General features: G+C 47.5%; 1 protein-coding gene across 4 annotated transcripts in view; it reads right to left on the reverse strand.

Annotated features, from left to right (window-relative positions):
• Positions 1-13,307, reverse strand: part of N4BP2 (NEDD4 binding protein 2) — a 66,515-nt gene extending 53,208 nt beyond the window's left edge. The window contains exons 1-2 of one of the 4 annotated variants that reach the window (XR_005661029.1): positions 13,045-13,307; positions 3,328-3,639 (exon numbers count right to left, since the gene is read on the reverse strand). Coding sequence is in view for 3 of the 4 variants with exons in the window: in XM_029083162.2 (XP_028938995.1) it covers positions 3,328-3,547 (220 nt within the window). In the remaining variant the exon portion in view is untranslated. The remainder of the gene's footprint in view (positions 1-3,327; positions 3,640-13,044) is intronic. The other 3 variants (XM_029083162.2, XM_029083167.2, XM_029083166.2) reach the window with 3 other exon arrangements.
• Between the last annotated feature and the right edge of the window lie 4,538 nt (positions 13,308-17,845).

The following is a 17,845-nucleotide window of genomic DNA, read 5'->3' on the forward strand; positions in this document are numbered from 1 at the left end:
GTGTGGAATTTTAGGAGGGCTTTGAAGCTGGGAAAAGCTATGGTCTGGTGGTCTGGAGGAGCAGCTTGGCCTAGGAGAAAGAGCACGGGCCTGGGAATCAGAAGACCTCAGATCTAACCCCAGCTCTGCCACTCACCTGCTCTGTGACCTTAGATAAGTCACTTCACTGTGCCTCAATTTCCTTATCTGTAAAATGGGGATTCAATACCCGATCTCCCTCCTGCTTAGGCTGCGAGCTCCAGGTGGTGGAGGGACTGTGTCCAACCTGGCTGTCTCTACCCCAGTGCTAGAACAGTGCTGGCACATAGCAAGCACTTTAACGATACCGTAATTACTTGAAGTGAGAGGGAGCTCCAGGCCGGGGATAGGATGAGAGCAAGGAGTAGGAGGTAGGAGAGAAGGGAGCAAGACACAGTGAGATGGTGAGCTGGGAGGAATGAAGATTGTGAGGTAGGGCGAAGCGGGTGACGAGAGCTGAAGCAGAGTGGCCCCATAGATAGTACACAGGCCTGGGAGTCAGAAGGACCTGGCTCTGCCACTTGTCTGCTGGGTAACCTTGAGCAAGTCACTTCACTTCTCTGGGCCTCAGTTATCTCATCTGTAAAATGGGAATTAAAACTGTCAGCCCATGTGGATCAGGGACTGTGTCCAACCCAATTTGCTCGTATTCACCCCAGTAAGCACACAGTAAGCGCTTAACAAACACTACAGGTATTATTGTTACATAAGATGGAAAAAGCTTACAGAGGGCTTTGAAGTCAATGGTACGGGCTTCTGCTTGACGCAGGAAACTGGTGGCTGAGGCAGTCCGAGTATCACTTTGTACCTTTTCTAGCCCAATTAACTCGTGGAGTCACTAAGACTGTACACTCCTTGAGGGAGGAGATCGTGTCAACCAACTTTATTGGATTGTACTCTCCCCCAAATGCTTAGTACAGTGCTCTGCACACAGTAAGCACTTGATAGATACCACTGACCGACTGACGGAGCTGCTTGAAAGAGAACAGATGCCAAGAGGTATCTCCAGGATACCCTCAGAAGGAAAGAGCCAGGGTAAGAGTGCTATTTAGAGTGCCATTTAGGAGCTCACCCCCAAACTATCACCCCTTAAAGTGCTGCCAAGGTACCACAGTTTGCAGAACGGGTGGGAACCCTCTGGAGCCCAGTTAACCAGTCCGGCTTCCAGACCTTTGGTTGCTGAGGGTTCCAAGCTCCTCTTTCCACTCCCTGCTCTGCCCAGTGGTAGCACTTTTCTCAGACGGCCTTGAACCTCATAGAGCCCCCACCTCGCTGATGGCAGAAATACTGACCGGGGGGTGACTTTGGCCATTCCAAATTCATTCTCTTCTGCTATAGTTGAGGAATCGATCAATCAGTGGTATTTACTGAGCACTTACTATCTGCAGAGCACTGTACTAAGCGCTTGGGAGAGTACAATACAACTGAATTAGCAGGCACGTTCCCTGCTTATAACAAGCGTGCAGTCTAGGGAGGAAGAGAAACATGAATATGAGTGAATAAGTAATTTATAATGCTTTATAATTGATCGTTCCATCCCTTCTGAGTGGTAACTCCTGTACTCCCCACTTCCTGGCTCCCGAACCCACAACCCGCTTCAACTATTCCAAACCTATAATTCTTTCCTGCGGCCCCCTATCCCATGAAGATGTGGCCGACTCTTCTGTTGGAAAACAGAACTCATCAAGTTTGAATTTCCCACAGTCCCTCTCTCACCTTGTCACATTGCTTTGTTATCCCCGTCTACTCTCTCCCTTCCTTCCAGGCTGTTCCTTATAATGATGATGGTATTTGTTAAGCGCTTACTATGTGTGAAGCACTGTTCTCAGCACTGGGGTAGAAGCTAATCAGGTTGGACACAGTCCCTGTCCCACATGGTGCTCACGTGCTTGATCCTCATTTTCCAAATGAGGTAACTGAGGCACAGAGAAGTGAAGTGACTTGCCCAAGGTTACCCAGCAGACAAGTGGCAGGGCTGGGATTAGAACCCAAGTCCTTCTGACTCCCAGGCCCGTGCTGTATCCACTAGACCATACTGCTTCTCAAGAGCAGATCTCCTGCCTGCTCTCTAAATCGTATCCCCTCTCCAGAGAGGGGGGGTTCCGATAAGACAAAAGTTTTCAAAATCAGGATTTAAAAGACCTTCATTAGCCTGTGAGCTCCCTGAAGGAAGTGAACCTGTCTTTTATGTCCTTGGTAGTCTCCCAAGCCTTTAGTACAGTGCCCCACACAAGAGGGGCTCAATAGATACTACTGACTGAATGACCGACTAAAACAGTGTAGCTTTTGGCCTTTCACTAGCCCTTCAAAGTCTGTCCTCTCCCAAACGCCCCCCTTCCTAAATTCCCTGCCTTCTTTTCACCGCCCCACCTCCCCCTCCACCACATCCATTAGACCGTGAGCCCATCATTGGGCGGGGACTGTCTCTATCTGTTGCCAAATTGTACATTCCAAGCGCTTAGTACAGTGCTCTGCACATAGTAAGCGCTCAATAAATAGTATTGAATGAATGAATTCATAATGAAAATTGGCAACTATTCCATCTATCTCTGCCTCTGATTCCATTTCTTCTTAGCTCCCTCCAGTTCCCCCTGGGCTCACAGTCTAAGGATGTAATCCCCATTTTACAGATGAGGAAGCTGAGGCACTGAGAAGTTAAGTGACTTGCCGAAGGTCACATTGCAGGCAAGTGGTGGAAAAGGCAGTGGGATTTAGCGACAGACAATGTGAGAGTTGGAAGGCAGATAGAGAGTACTAAGTCGCTAAATTACTTGAGAATAAAACTGAATTACTCCCTGAATTTGAAAGTCCCAGGGGTTCTGAAAGAGTAATGTACCAAACAGTCACAAATTAAAATAGTCACTTTTTTATTAATGGACCTAAAAATGACTATTCTGGCTGATGTATCATCTGGATCTACTGCCAGCGACTTATACTATTCCTCAAGTATTGCTCGTTGTGGGCTGGGAACGTCACTGTTTATTGTTGTATTGTACTTTCCCAAGCGCTCAGTACAGTGCTCTGCACGCAGTAAGCGCTCATTAAATGCAATTGAATGAATGAATGAACAGTTTATCTTCTAATGAAAAGGACCCAAACACAAAATAGGAAGCTCGTTGTGGTCAGGGAACGGGTCTACTGGTTTTATTGCTCTGTATTCTCCAGGGCACATAGTACAGAGTCCTGCACACAGTAAGCCCTCAATAAATACCACCAATTGAAGTTAAAAAATAATTTTTCATTCCCCTACAGGTATTACAGCCCATCTAGAGTTCACGAAAATACTGGCTGTGTTAACACCCATCTTACCTTTAAAATCACACTCAGATAGCACCATGTAAACTACACTAGCATCCAGATCCGAAAACATCTCTACCATGCTACTGAGAAGTTTTTCCTTGTCCACATCTGTTGGAGACGTTGTCAGAAGACTCCCTAGCCCCTCGCTGTTAGAACCGAATGAGGTTTCTTCTGAGCTCCCAGGCTTCCTAGAAGGACTTCCACCAAGATTTTTCCTTTTCCTTGGCATTTTGCTTCCTCCAAATAAGATTTCCCCTCTGATATGTGTCACATCTCAACGAAAACAGGATGCGATCATCTGCATAATCTGTCAAAGCAATCCTAAAAGAGAGAAGGTGAAAACCATTAGACTACCCATCCACCAGACTGTCATCTCTTTAAGGGAAGGGACTGCATCTTTTCCTTGAGTTTGAGGTGCCCAAGTTCCATGGCACACAAGTGGAACCTCAAGTATTCAAAACCCATATAAAAGATCTGTAAAGTCTTAGATTTCTAGCCACGGAGATGAGAAACAGTGAAGCCTAAGATAGACCACAGGCCCAGGAGTCAGCAGGACCTGGGCTCTAGTTCCAGATCAGCCACTTGTCTGCTATGTGATCTTGGTCAAGTCACTTCACTGTGTCCAACCTGATTACCCTGTAACTCTCCCGGAGCTTAGAATGGTGAGTGGCACATTATAAGTGCTGCACAAATACCATTTAAAAATAAGATGATTAAACTTTTTAGCAGCAGGCTGAATCTTGAGCCTAAGGTACCAGAGAGTAACCCGTTTTGAAGTGCCCTTCCACTAATCAATAAATATGATTGAATGAATAATGATGTCCAGGCACAATTTCTCAGCTTGAGAGCTCTGAAAGGAAAGTGAGAATTGAGCTGAAAAATCCCTGCTTTTCTGGCATTTATTACTCTAAAGTTATCCTCTAGACTTAAGCTCCCCTCTAGACAGTAAGTTTCTTGTGGGTAGGGAACAAGTCTACCAACTCTGTTGTATTGTACTCTCTGAAGTGCTTAGTATGATGCTCTGCACACAATAAGCACTCAATAAATACCATTTATTGACTGATTGATCGTACTTTCTAATACTCTTTTGTGAGCTACGCTGATGAGAAAAATTCTGGGTTATTCCTTCCCTGCTCTGTCCCCAGTCTATGCAAAATTGCAACACATCTGCAAAGTACTTGTTCTCTAAATAAAAAGATGGGGAAAATGCCACCCTTTGTTGATAGAAATAAACCCCATTGGTGAAGAATCAATCACACATATTGAGCGCCGAGCACTCTACTGTTTGGGTGGGTATATTATTAGAGTTGGTTGACGTGCTCCCTTGCCCACAGAGTGCTTATAGTCTAGAGGGGTTTTCGGATATTAATATGAATAAATAACAGATATGTACTTAAGTGCTGTGGGGTTGAGGGAGGGGTGATTAAAGGGGGCAAATTCAAGAGCAAGGGTGATGCAGAAGGGAGTGGGAGAAGACGAAATGAGGGCTTAGTAAGGGAAGGCCTCTTGGAGGGGCGGTGTTTTTAATAAGGTTTGGAAGGAGGGGAGAGTGAACGTCTGTCGGATGTGGAGGTGATGAAGCTTGAAATGCCAATGCGGTTCTGACGGTATTTCGGATTCTTATTTTCCCTCCCCGGTTCCTTCCCTTTCCTGGGGGCTCCAGGGAAATCATCTCTGCAGGAGTCTGGAGGAACGGAGCACAAAGCCTGCCTTGGACGATTGTGTCAACACAGCCAGCTCCCTAACAAAATAGAGCTGGAAGCCTGGAGCCGTGCAGCGGAGGTACGTTTGGCTCTAAATGGCACTCGAGTGCCATTTACGTGCTATTTACGTCCCCACGGCTCCGTGCTACTGTCTGTTGAAAAAGTCACTCCCATCAGGTAGCCGATGTTCCCGGTTGAGAAGGGGAAAAATGAAAAACACATGGGAAAGAAGCATTTCTTGATGACGGGAGAGAACAAGAGGATGATCGTGCAGTCAGATGTGTGGAATTATTTTTGTGTTTTGGGTTTTTTTATGGTATTTGTTAAGCGCTTACTATATGCCAGGCACTGTTCCAAGCGCTGGAGTAGATACAAAGTAATCAAGTTGGACACGGTCCGTGTCCCACATGGGGCTCACAGTCTTAATCTCCATTTGACAGACGAGAGAACTGAGGCAGAGAGAAGTGAAGTGACTTGCTCAAGGTCACAAAGCAAACCAGTGGCAGAGCTGGGATTAGAACCCAAGTCCTCTGATTCCCAGGCCCGTGCTCTATCCACTAGGCCAAGCTGCTTCTCTCTGGGACAACTAATCTCGGAGTGAGTCATCTTGGTTTCTGAGGAACATCAAACCTTGGATTTATATAATACCCTTCTTCCCAAAACGCCCAATCATTTTGATATATTTGATATTGATATATGAATCTATTTGATGTATTTCATGAGATACATATGATATTCACCTCACTCCTAATCCCACAGGATTTATGTACAGATCTTTAAATAATATATTCTCAATTACTTGTTTATTCATATTAACGTCTCTTTCCTCCTCTAGACTGTAAGCTCCTTTTGGGCAGGGAATGTGTCTACCAACTCCCTTGTACAGTACTCTCCCAAGCATTCAATACAGTGCTCTGCAGAAATTAAGCGCTCAATAAATACCATTAATTGATTGGTTGATATAACCTCATTTCAACTGAGTACAGTGGAAGGGCTGGGAGTATTGGGAGAAGCAGCGTGGCTTAGAAAGACCGGTTCTAATTCCGGCTCTGCCGCTTGTCTGCCGTGTGACCTTGGACAAGTCTCATCATTTTTCTGGGCCTCAATTACCTCACCTGTAAAATAAGGATTAAGACTATGAACCCCATGTGGGAGACGGACTGTGTCTAACCTGATCAGCTTGGATCTACCGCAGCGCTCAGTCCAGTGCCTGGCACAAAGTAAGTGCTTGACAAATATTATAAACAGTTAAAAAAACGAATTATTCTTCTCTCCCCCTCTACCTTCTCCCACCTCCACTCTCATTTTCCATCTTTCTCCCTTCAGAGTTCAATATGTTGGAAAGAAACATGCCATTACAGACACATTCCAAGGATTTCGACACAGGAACATCTGTCAGGCTGGGCCATGGGTGTGTTCATTATGAAACCTCGAACACATAAACACACACACCCTGAAAATCGGGTTACAGCTAGCTCTCAACTACCCTCGTTAATGAGGAATACACCTAGTTAAAAATCTTCAGATTACACAAGCTTCATTTTAGCCTTCACTTCAACTTCCTCCCCCAGCGGAGCTCCTTCCAGGGAGTAAAATGGACTAGAGTTATCTCCCCTTTCCACCCCCTGGGGACAGTGGAAGCATCAGCCTGTGCTAAGCACTGGGGTAGATATTCCCCCGCTAGACTGCAAGCTCGTTGTGGGCAGGAGATGTGTCTGCTTATTGTTATTATGTACTCTCCCAAGCACTTAGTAAAGTGCTCTGCATACAGTAAGCGCTCTTTACAATTGATTGAATATGAGATAATCAGGTCGGACACAGCCCCTGATCCTCCTGGGGCTCACAGTCTAAGTCGGAGAACAGGTATTTCATCTCCACTTTGCAGCCGAGTAAATTGAGGCTCAGAGAAGTTGTGACTTAGCCAAGGTCATCCAGCAGGCAAGCGACAGAATTGGGTCTAGAACCCAGATCCCCTGACTCAAAACCTCCAGTGGTTACTCATTAACCTCCCATGGCTACTCATTTCCCTCCACATCAAGCAGAAGCTCCTCATCGTTGACTTTGAGGCTCCCTGCCAGTTCTCTCTCACACATCTGCTCTCTCCGTCACCTATTCCTAGCCCTCGACTCTTCTCGCTCAGAATCCTGGCTCACACTCTTCCCCCCAGCCCCAGCCTGAAACCAACTACTCGTCCGAATCTTCTCTACTCATCTTCAAAGTCCTTCTGAAATCCCACTTCAGGAAAGTGAATGCCTAATTCATTTCTACCCGCCTCGGTCCCCTATGACTTACAGTCATACTGAGGGCCAGAAGCGGTTTCAGTCATTCTTTATCAATCAATCAATCAATCGCTTACTGGGTGCAAGGCAGTATACTAAGTGCTTGGGAGAGTCCAATACGACAGAGTCGGCAGATACGTTCCCTGCCCACAGCAGGCTTACAGTCTAGAGGGGGACAAGACGTTCATGTACATAAACAAATTACGGATGTGCACGTTTGTGCTGTGGGGCTGAAGGAAGGGTAAGTCAAGGGAGCAAATCCAAGTTCAAGAGTGACTCAGAAGGGAGTGGGAGAAGAGGAAACGCGGGCTTAGTCGGGGAAGGCCTCTTGGAGGAGATGTGCTTTTAATAAGGCTTTGAAGGTGGGAACCGTGATCGTCTGTCAGATATGAAAAGGGAGGGAGTTCCAGGCCAGCCACAGGATGTGGGTGGGAGGTCGGCGATGAGATAGACGAGATCGAGGTACGGTGAGAAGGTTGGCATTAGAGGAACAGTTTGTAGGTTGAGTCGTAGTAGGAAATCAGGGAGGTGAGGTAGGAGGGGGGAGAGCGATCGAGCGTTTTAAAGCCGACGGTAAGGACGTCCTGTTTGTCGTGGAGGTGGACGGGCAACCCCTGGAGGTTCTTGAAGAGCGGAGAAACACAGACCTAACGGTTTTGGAGAAAAATGATCTGGGCGGCAGAACCAAGTGTGGACTTAAGGGAGGCAGGGAGGTCATCAGGAGGCTGATAGAGGAATCAAGGCGAGATAGGACAAGTGCTTCATCCTAGACGGTAAGCTCAAGACTATGCTTAAGGAATGTGTCCACTAACTCCGCTGTATTGTACTCTCCCAAGGGTTTTATACAGTGCTCTGTACACAGTAAGTGCTCAATAAATATCACTGATCGATTTATCCCTTAGATCGGTAGCCCCAGGTGAGACAGGGACTAGGCCGAACACAATAAGTGCTTAGAAGAGTAGAAATACTCCCCTCCTGCATTATCTCCCTGATTTCCTGCTACAACTCAGCCAGCACACTCGCTCTTCTAATGCCAACCTACTCACCGTACTTCGCTCTCATCTATCTCGCCGCCGACCTCTCACCCACGTCCTGCCTATGGCCTGGAACGCCCTCCCTCTTCATATCCGACAGATAATTACTCTCCCTACCATCAAAGCCTTACTGAAGACACATCTCCTCCAAGCGGCCTTCCCCGACTAGGCCCTCATTTCCTCTTCTCCCTCCTGCATCACTCTTGCACTTCGATTTACCCTTTCCTTCAGCCCCACAGCCCTTATGGACATATCCGTCATTTATTTATTACTATTAGTATCCGCTTCCCCCTCTGGGCTGAAAATTTGCTGTGGGCAGGGAACACGTCTACCAACTCTGATATATAGTACTCTCCCAAGTGTTTAATGCAGTGTTCTGCAGAAAGTAAGCGCTCAATTAGTCCGTGACTGATTACGGTACGACAGACTCAAAAGACATGTGTTCCCTGCTCACGGGGAGCTTACAGTCTAAAATCTACCTAGCATACAAGGCATCTGGTACCAGGAGTCGGATCTTGCTGTGGTTGGGCCCTGCTCGGGTGAGAGATAAATGAGTAAAAACCCTAAATACCCTTTGATACACTAGCCCCATGTCACTTAAGTCAATATCCTTATACTTTACTCTTTAATAATAAGAATAATAACAACGATGGTATTTTTTAAGTGCTTACTATGTGTCAAGCGCTGTTCTAAACCCTGGGGTAGATACAAGGTAATCAGGTGGGGCACAGTCCCTGGCCCACATAGGGTTGACGCTCTTAATCCCCACTTACAGATGAGGGAACTGAGGCCCAGAGAAACTAAATAAAGTCACACCACAGACTATGGCAGAGCGGGGATTAGAACCCAGGCCCTTCTGCATCCCAAGCGCGTGCTCTCTCCGCTAGGCCACGCTGCTTCTATTCCCCCTCTCTGCAATTTAATGTCTGTCCCTCCCCGGGTAAACCGTAAGCTCCTTGTGGGCAAGGGATCGTGGCCACTGTTGTGTATACTTTCCCCAGCGCTCAATGCAGTGACCTGCACAGAGTAAGCACTCAATAAATGCCACTGATTGATACATTAAGGTACCTTCTACTCTACTAATTCCCCTCTCTCTAATTTATTTGAATATCTGCCTCCCCCTGTAGGCTGTAAGCTCTTTGTGGGCAGGGGTCGCGTCTATCGACTCTAGTATTGGGCTTTCCCAAGCGCTTAGTACAGTGCTCGATAAATGTTAACTGACTAAGATACCTTTTACAGGAAAACCAGTAACGCCTCCCTGCTTCCCACAGATGCTCCCTTCTTGGGAAGGGTCTTTTAGGGGGTCGTGCTGCTGCCTTTATATTTTCCAAGCTCTGCCAACAACAGGCCCTTCTGGATTACTTTCCTGGGTGCACACAGGCATCTGGCAATACCTCCTGTCAATGTTTCTAAGTGCCTCAGTTTCCTCACCTGGAAAATGGAGATTCAATTTTTACGGAATTTGTTACGGGCTTACTATGTGTCAAACACTGCTGTAAGTGCTGGGGTAGGTACAAGTTAATTAGATTGGACACCTCCTAGATGAGATTAGATTAATCAGATTCATCTCCCGAATGGGACTCACAATCTAAGTAGGAGGGAGAACAGGTATCCCCATTTTAGAGCTGAGGAAACTGAGGTACAGAGAAGTTAAGTGACATCTCCAAGGTTACATAGCAAGCAACTGGCAGTGCCTGGATTAGAACCCAGGTCCTCTGACTCCCAGGCCCGGACTTTCTCCACTAATAATAATAATAATAATGATGGTATTTGTTAAGCGCTTACTATGTGCAAAGCACTGTTCTAAGCACTGAGGTTGATACAAGGTAATCAGGTTGTCCCACATGAGGGTCACAGTCTTAATCCCCATTTTACAGATGAGGTAACTGAAGCCCAGAGAAGTTAAGTGACTGGACCAAAGGCACACAGCTGAAAAGTGGCGGAGCCGGAATTAGAACCCATGACCTCTGACTCCCAAGCCCGTGCTGTTTCCACTAGGCCATGCTGCTTCTCTTTTCCCTGCTACTTAGACTCTAAGCCCCATGAGGGCGGGGATTCTGGCCAAACTGATGAACCTGCATCTACCCCAGCGCTGAAAACAGAGCTTAACACAGAGTAAGTGCTTAACAATTACCATTAAAAAATATGCTGGAAGACAGAGTATTAGACTGGCCTTGGAGTATCACTGGTTTAGAAACCCCACAGCGGGCTGGGGGTTTTTTTGTTGTTGTTTTTTAATGGTACTCACTGAGCGCTTACTGTGTGCCAGGCAGCGTTCTAAACACTGGGGAAAATACAGGCTAATCAGGTTGGACACGATCGATGTCCCTCACGGGGCTCGCAGTCTTAAATCCCCATTTTCCAGATGAGGAAACTGAGGCCCAGAGAAGTGAAGTGACTTGCCCAAGGTGACAGACCAGATAAGTGGTGCAGACGGGATAAGGACCCGTTCCCAGGCCCGATGTTTTCCACTAAGCCGCACTACTTCTCTGTCCTTGGGTGAAACTCTTCCCACCCTCCCCACGGAGACCTTAAAACCACCACGCGACCCAGACCTCGCCGAGGCAGCTCTCCAGACGGCTCTTGGGCACAACAGAACAGGGAAAAAAAGAATATAATTAACTACTGGCGTCTACTCGAGCAGGCCAGAGAGGCAAAGGTCGTCCATTGGGTCACTGACTCCAAGTACAGACCATGAAACTCCTTGGGGAGTTGGATAAAGAAGAACCTCACTAGTGGAGCAAAGGAATAAAGAGGTTTCTCCAAGCCCATGGACGACTGATCCCCAACAGTTCACTTGAGGAAAAATCAGAACTGTGGAGGGGGAAGTTAGGAGTGGTGGATGTTTTTTGAGTGCTTTTTTAATTGGTTTCTTTATATGGTATTATAAAGCGCTTACTATATGCCAGGCACTGCAGATATAAGATAGTTGGGTTGGACACAATCCCTGACCCACTTTGGGCTCACAGTTTTAACCTCCCATTTTAGTAATAATAGTAATAATAACAGTAACTGTGGTATTTCTTAAGCGCTTACTATGGGCCAGGCACTGTAATAATAATAATAATGTTGGTATTTGTTAAGCGCTTACTATGTGCCAGGCACTGTAATAATAATAATAATGTTGGTATTTGTTAAGCGCTTACTATGTGCCAGGCACTGTAATAATAATAATAATGTTGGTATTTGTTAAGCGCTTACTATGTGCTAGGCACTGTAATAATAATAATAATGTTGGTATTTGTTAAGCACTTATTATGTGCCGTTCTAAGCGCTGGGGTAGATATAGGGTAATCAGGTTGTCCGCCGTGAGGCTCACAATCTTAATCCCCATTTTACAGATGAGGTAACTGAGGCACAGAGATGTTAAGTGACTTGCCCACAGTCACACAGCTAAGTGGCAGAGCTGGGATTCGAACCCATGACCTCTGACTCCCAAGCCCGTGCTGTTTCCACTGAGCCACGCTGCTTTCTCTACTGTACTAAGCACTGGAGCAGACACAAGCAACAAATCCAGTCCCTGTCCCACATGGGGCTCACAGTCTCAATCCCCATTTTACAGATGAGGTACCTCAGATCCAGTCCCCGTCTCATGGGGGGTTTACAGGAGCAGCATGGCTCAGTGGAAAGAGCATGGGCTTTGGAGTCAGGGCTCATGAGTTCGAATCCCAGCTCTGCCACTTGTCGGCTGTGTGACTGTGGGCAGGTCACTTAACTTCTCCGTGCCTCAGTTCCCTCATCTGTAAAATGGGGATTAAGACTGTGAGCCCCACGTGGGACAACCTGATTCCCCTATGTCTACCCCAGCGCTTAGAACAGTGCTCGGCACATAGTAAGCACTTAACAAATACCAACATTATTATTATTATTATTACAGCCTCAACCCCCATTTTATAGATGAGATAACTGAGGCACAGAGAAGGGAAGTGACTTGCTCAAGGTCATACAGCAGACAACTGGCAGGGCTGGGACCTTCTGACTCCTAGGCCTATACTCTACCCACTACGTTACGCTGCCTCTCATTTATTAGGAGCTTACTCTGTGCGATACAACAGAGTTGGTAAACACCATCCCTGCCCTCAGGGGGAGATTTCTGATGGTCATGGGTTCGAATCCCGACTCTGCCAGCGCTTAGAACAGTGCTTGGCACATAGTAAGTGCTTAACAAATACCAACATTATTATTATCTCTGGGCCTCAATTCCCTCATCTGAAAAATGGGGATGAAGACTGTGAACCCCACGTGGGACAACCTGATGGCCCTGTATCCCCCTCTGGCGCTTAAACCAGTGCTTGGTACATAGTAAGCGCTGAACAAATACCAACATTATTATTATTACTCTCTGGGCCTCAGTTTCCTCATCTGCAAAATGGGGATGAAGACTGTGAGCCCCAAGTGGGACAATTGCCCTGTATGCCCCCCGCAGCGCTTAGACCAGTGCTTGGCACATAGTAAGCGCTGAACGAATACCACCGTTATTTGCCCGACGGCCGCTAGGAGGCGCCCCTCCCCCCCCCACCCCGGGCCCCCCGGTGCGGCCTGAGCCCCGCCCCATGACGTCACCACGCAGGGCACGCCCCGAGCCCGAAGCCCCGCCCCCCGGGAGGCGGGGAGAAGGCGGCGGGGGGAGGACGGTCCGGCCCGCCCCCCGCCGCCTCCTCCTGCCGCCTCCTCCCGCCGTCCCGCCGGCCGCCCCGCCGTCCGCCTCACCTGCCCGAGCCGCTCCGGCGTCCCACACTGCGGCCCGCCGCCCGGGGTCGCCGGCCATAAACCCCGCCTTCTCGCCCGGGCTCCTTTACGCAGCCACTGCGCAGGCGCGGCGGCGGGGCGTGGGGCGCGCAGGCGCACTGGCCCCGCTGACCAGCGCCACTTCCGGCGTGGAAGGGATTTCCCGGCATGACTAGCGGCCACTGAGGCCCCAGGGCCTGGTCATCCTCCTCCTCATTATCATGGCCGCATTTCTTAATAATAATAAAAAGAACGTTGGTGTTTGTTAAGCGCTTACTATGTGCAGAGCATTGTTCTAAGCACTGGGGCAGATACAGGGTCATTAAGTTGTCCCACATGAGGTTCACAGTCTTCATCCCCATTTGACAGATGAGGTCACCAAGGCCCAGAGAAGTGAAGGGACTGACCCACGGTCACACAGCAGACAAGTGGCAGAGCGGGGATTAATAATAATGTTGGTATTTGTTGAGCGCTTACTATGTGCAGAGCACTGTTCTAAGCGCTGGGGCAGATCCAGGGTCATCAGGTTGTCCCACGTGAGGGTCCCAGTCTTCATCCCCATTTTACAGATGAGGTCACTGAGGCACTGAGAAGTGAAGTGAAGTAAACGGGTCCAGGTTAATATGGGGACTTTAGGGGCTTGCAATCGAGGGCCATGGAATCAAGAAGGACCCTGCAAAAACAAATCCATAATTATGTATACACACGAATATATTTACGGTTTGAGGTAGAACAAATCTATTTTACTATCATATTTTAGTAAAACAACGTCCTCATCATATTTATCATGTAGAAAAAATGAAATCACATGCCATTTCTCATCATTTCTGTTGGATCTAAGAGGCTGTTCTAAGATAATTAAAAACCGTATTTTACATGTTTTAAACTGAAATGTAGCCACCAACCAGTTCTATGTTAAATGTTTAGCCTTAGTTTAGCCTTGATACCAGACTTTTTGTAAAACAACGTCCTCATCATATTTATCGTGTGCAAAAAATGGAATCACATGCCATTTCTCATCATTTCTGTTGGATCTGTGAGGCCGTTCTAAGATAATTAAAAACCGTATTTTACATGTTTTAAACTGAAATGTAGCCACCAACCAGTTCTATGTTAATTAAAAGTTTAGCCTTACTTTAGCCTTGATACCAGACATGATTATTTTAAGAGACTTGTAAACAAGGACCCCACAAAATCTAATAGCTCCAAACATCACAGGAGAGTTCATGCAGACCTGCCTTTTCAGTTCTATTTTGGAATCCTTTTTCTTCTTCCTATTCCATCACTGTTTCAAGGAGCTCATCAGCTCACCTGGCTGCAGACAACCACTTTTTTGGGGATGGTTCCCAAAACTTCCTCACTAGCCCTGATCCCCTCATCTACTCTGCAACCTCTCCTGTCCTCTTTGCCTCCTTGAGGACAGGGATCACGTCTACCAGCCTGGTCAGGGGCCGTGTGTCCTAGTGGAAAGAGCAGCAGAGGCCTAGATGTCAGGCATCTTGGGTTCCAATCGCCCCTCTGCCATTTCCCTCCCGGGTGACTTTGGACCAGTCACTTCACTTCTCTGTGCCTCTCTTTCCTCATCTGTAAAATGAGGATTCAGTACCTGTCCCATGTGGGACAGGGACCGTGTCCAATCGACCTCGGTACAGTCAGAGTGGCTTAGTGGCAAGAGCCCGGACTTGGGAGTCAGAGGTCATGGGTTTGAATCCCGGCTCTGCCGCCTGTCAGCTGTGTGACTTTGAGCAAATCACTTCACTTCTCTGGGCCTCAGTTACCTCATCTGTAAAATGGGGATGAAGACTGTGACCCCCTATGTGGGACAACCTGATTAGCTTGTATCTACCCCAGCGCTTAGAACGGTGCTTTGCACATAATAAGCACTTAACAAGTACCAACATTATTATTATTTCTTTGCACAAAGTAAGCACTTAAGAAATACTTCAATCATCATCATTATTACTATATTCCCTAAGCACTTGTTACAGTGCTCCGCACAGAGTAAGCACTCAATAAATACTAGGGATCGATTACTCATAAGAGTCAACTGACTACATTTCCATCATAGAAGCCCACAGTTTTAGTGTTGGGCTCTGTCTCACAGAGTGGAGGGGAACAGAGATTGCAAGCTGCGGGGAGTGGGAGAAGACAGTGGATAAGTAGGAGGGAGAGAACTGATTAAAGCACTTAATAAATATCATTGATTGACTGATTGCTGTGGGAAGGAATGTGCAACCACTTGAGTTTTTTAAGGAGCGGGAAGTCATGGGCAGAATGACGTTTATAAAAAATGCCCCGGGCATCAGAGTGAAGCAGGGACTGGGGAGGGGAGAGATGAGAGACCGGGAGGCCAGTGCGGAGGCTAATGCGGTAGCCAGGCTATGGCAAGTGCCTGGACCGGTGGAGTAGTCGTTTGGAGAGAGAGAGGGAGGGACGGATCCTGGAAAAGATGTGGGGGAAAAAGTGCCGGGATTTGGCGACAGACCCAGTAGGGGGTTTGAAGGACAGGGAAGAGTCAATGACAATGCCAAGGTTATGGGTTCGACAGGGAGGATGGTGGCCTCGTCGAGTGGGCAGGGAAAGTTAGGCGGAGGAGAGGATTTAGGAAGAAAGGTGAAAAGGTCAGCCGTGGACATGTTACTTATTGTTATTATTACTATTATTAATAAGGGTTTCATCTGGGATGAAAAAGATTTCAGAGAAGGAGAGAGGTCAAGGCTAACAAGGCAGATTTGGACTCAGCCTCCTAGAGGTGATAGTGGAAGTCATTCATTCAATTGTATTTATTGAGTGCTTTCTGTGCACAGGGCACTGTACTAAAAGCTTGGGAGAGTACACTACAACGCTCAACGGACCCATTCCCTGCCCACGACGAGCTTACAGTCTAGAAGGGGAAGACAGACAGGAACACAAAGAAATCAAATTTCAGATAGGTACCTAAGTGCCGTGGGGCTGGGAGGGGGGCAGAGCAAAGGGAAGACGTGGGAGTGGATGAGCCAGCATGCTCACTTCTTGGCTCTTCTAACCCCAACCTACTCCCAGAGTAAGCGCTTAACAAATACCATTGAATACCAGGTGGATTATCCTTGATGGAGATCCACTGGGAGTGCTGACTAGGCAAAAAAACAAAAAAGTCACAGGGCGAATTTGCTGCCATCTCACGGCTAGGCCGAGTCCCCTCCTTGATTGCGTGGTCAAGATCACCCCCTAAATTGCATATTCTCCCCTTTGAAGAAGGTCCCCAGAGATAATATTTGTTCATAATTGTTAATTTTTTTTACGTGCTTACTATGTGCCAACCACTGTTGTAAACACTGGGGTAGATTCAAGGTAATCAGGGTGGACACAGTCCCTGTCCCACACGGGCCTCGCCACCTTAACCCCCATTTTACAGATCAGGTAACTGAGACACAGAGAAGTGAAGTGACTTGCCCAGGTCACGCCACAGACATGTGGCAGAGCCAGGATTGGAATCCATGTCCTCTGGGTCCCAGGCCCGGGGTCTTTCCACAAGAGATCCAAACTCGTGGGGCAGAACGAAGAGGGGTGGATCCCTTTCCACCCCTAGGGGAAGCAGCATGGCTCAGGAAAGAGCCTGGGCTTCGGAGTCAGAGGTCATGGGTTCGACTCCCGGCTCTGCCACTTGTCAGCTGTGTGACTGTGGGCAAGTCACTTCACTTCTCTGTGCCTCAGTTACCTCATCTGTAAAATGGGGATTAACTGTGAGCCTCACGTGGGACAACCTGATTACCCTGTATCTATCCCAGCGCTTAGAACAGTGCTCTGCACATAGTAAGCGCTTAACAAATTCCAACACTATTATTATTATGATTTCCCAGATGGTTGCCCCAGGAAAAGAGAGGTTTACCCTTAGCGAGTTGGCCTGCCTAGTTGGGACTTTCAATCATAAGTATTAATTGAGCACATACTCTGTGCAGAGCATTGGACTAAGCCCTTCGGAGATTACAACAGAATTAGTAAACACGATACTCGCCCTCCAGGAAATCACAGTCTGAAAAGAACCCGCTGGTAGAGACGAGGCCCAAACAAAATCTTAAAAAGGCTCTATTAACTAATGATGACTGTGGTATTGGTTAAGCCCTTTGTAATTACTGTACTAAGCGCTGGGCAAGATAAAGTATAATCAGTCTCACATGAGGCTCACAGAGTAAGAGGGAGAGCAGGTACCGAATCCCCATTTGGCAGATGAGGGAACTGAGGCCCAGGGAAGTTAAGCAACTTGCCCAAGATCACGCGGCAGACAAATGCCAGAGTCAAGATTAGAGCCTCTCCTCCAAGAGGCCTTCCCTGACTTAGCCCCCCTTTCCTCTTCTCCCACTCCCGCATCACCCCGACTCTTTTCCTTTGTTCATCCCCCTTTCCAACCCCCCAGGACTTATGTACATATCTGTCATTCCTTTATATTAATGTCTGTCTCCCCCCTCTAGACTGTAAACTCGTTGTGGGCAGGGATTGTGTCAGTTATCTTAGTAGAGTGTTCGCACACAGTAAGCGCTCGATAAATAAGATAGAATAAATGAATGAATCCAGGGCCTCTGACTCCCAGGCCCCTGCTGCTTTCCCCAATTGCTGATGACTGTTTGTGACCTTCGGGAGAAAAACAACACTCTGCTGTGTCAGAGTTTCATTCCTGTGGGTTGTGGGAAGGCCAGAGGGAAGAGAGGGGAGACCTCCAAAACTGGAGACTTGGAGAGGAATTGGAATTGGACTGGCTTGTCTAGGGTGTTGCCTGAGAAGCGGGGATGGGCTCCAATAAAGGTAA

The sequence above is a fragment of the Ornithorhynchus anatinus genome, chromosome 18 (assembly GCF_004115215.2).
Source record: "Ornithorhynchus anatinus isolate Pmale09 chromosome 18, mOrnAna1.pri.v4, whole genome shotgun sequence".
NCBI lineage: Eukaryota > Metazoa > Chordata > Mammalia > Monotremata > Ornithorhynchidae > Ornithorhynchus > Ornithorhynchus anatinus.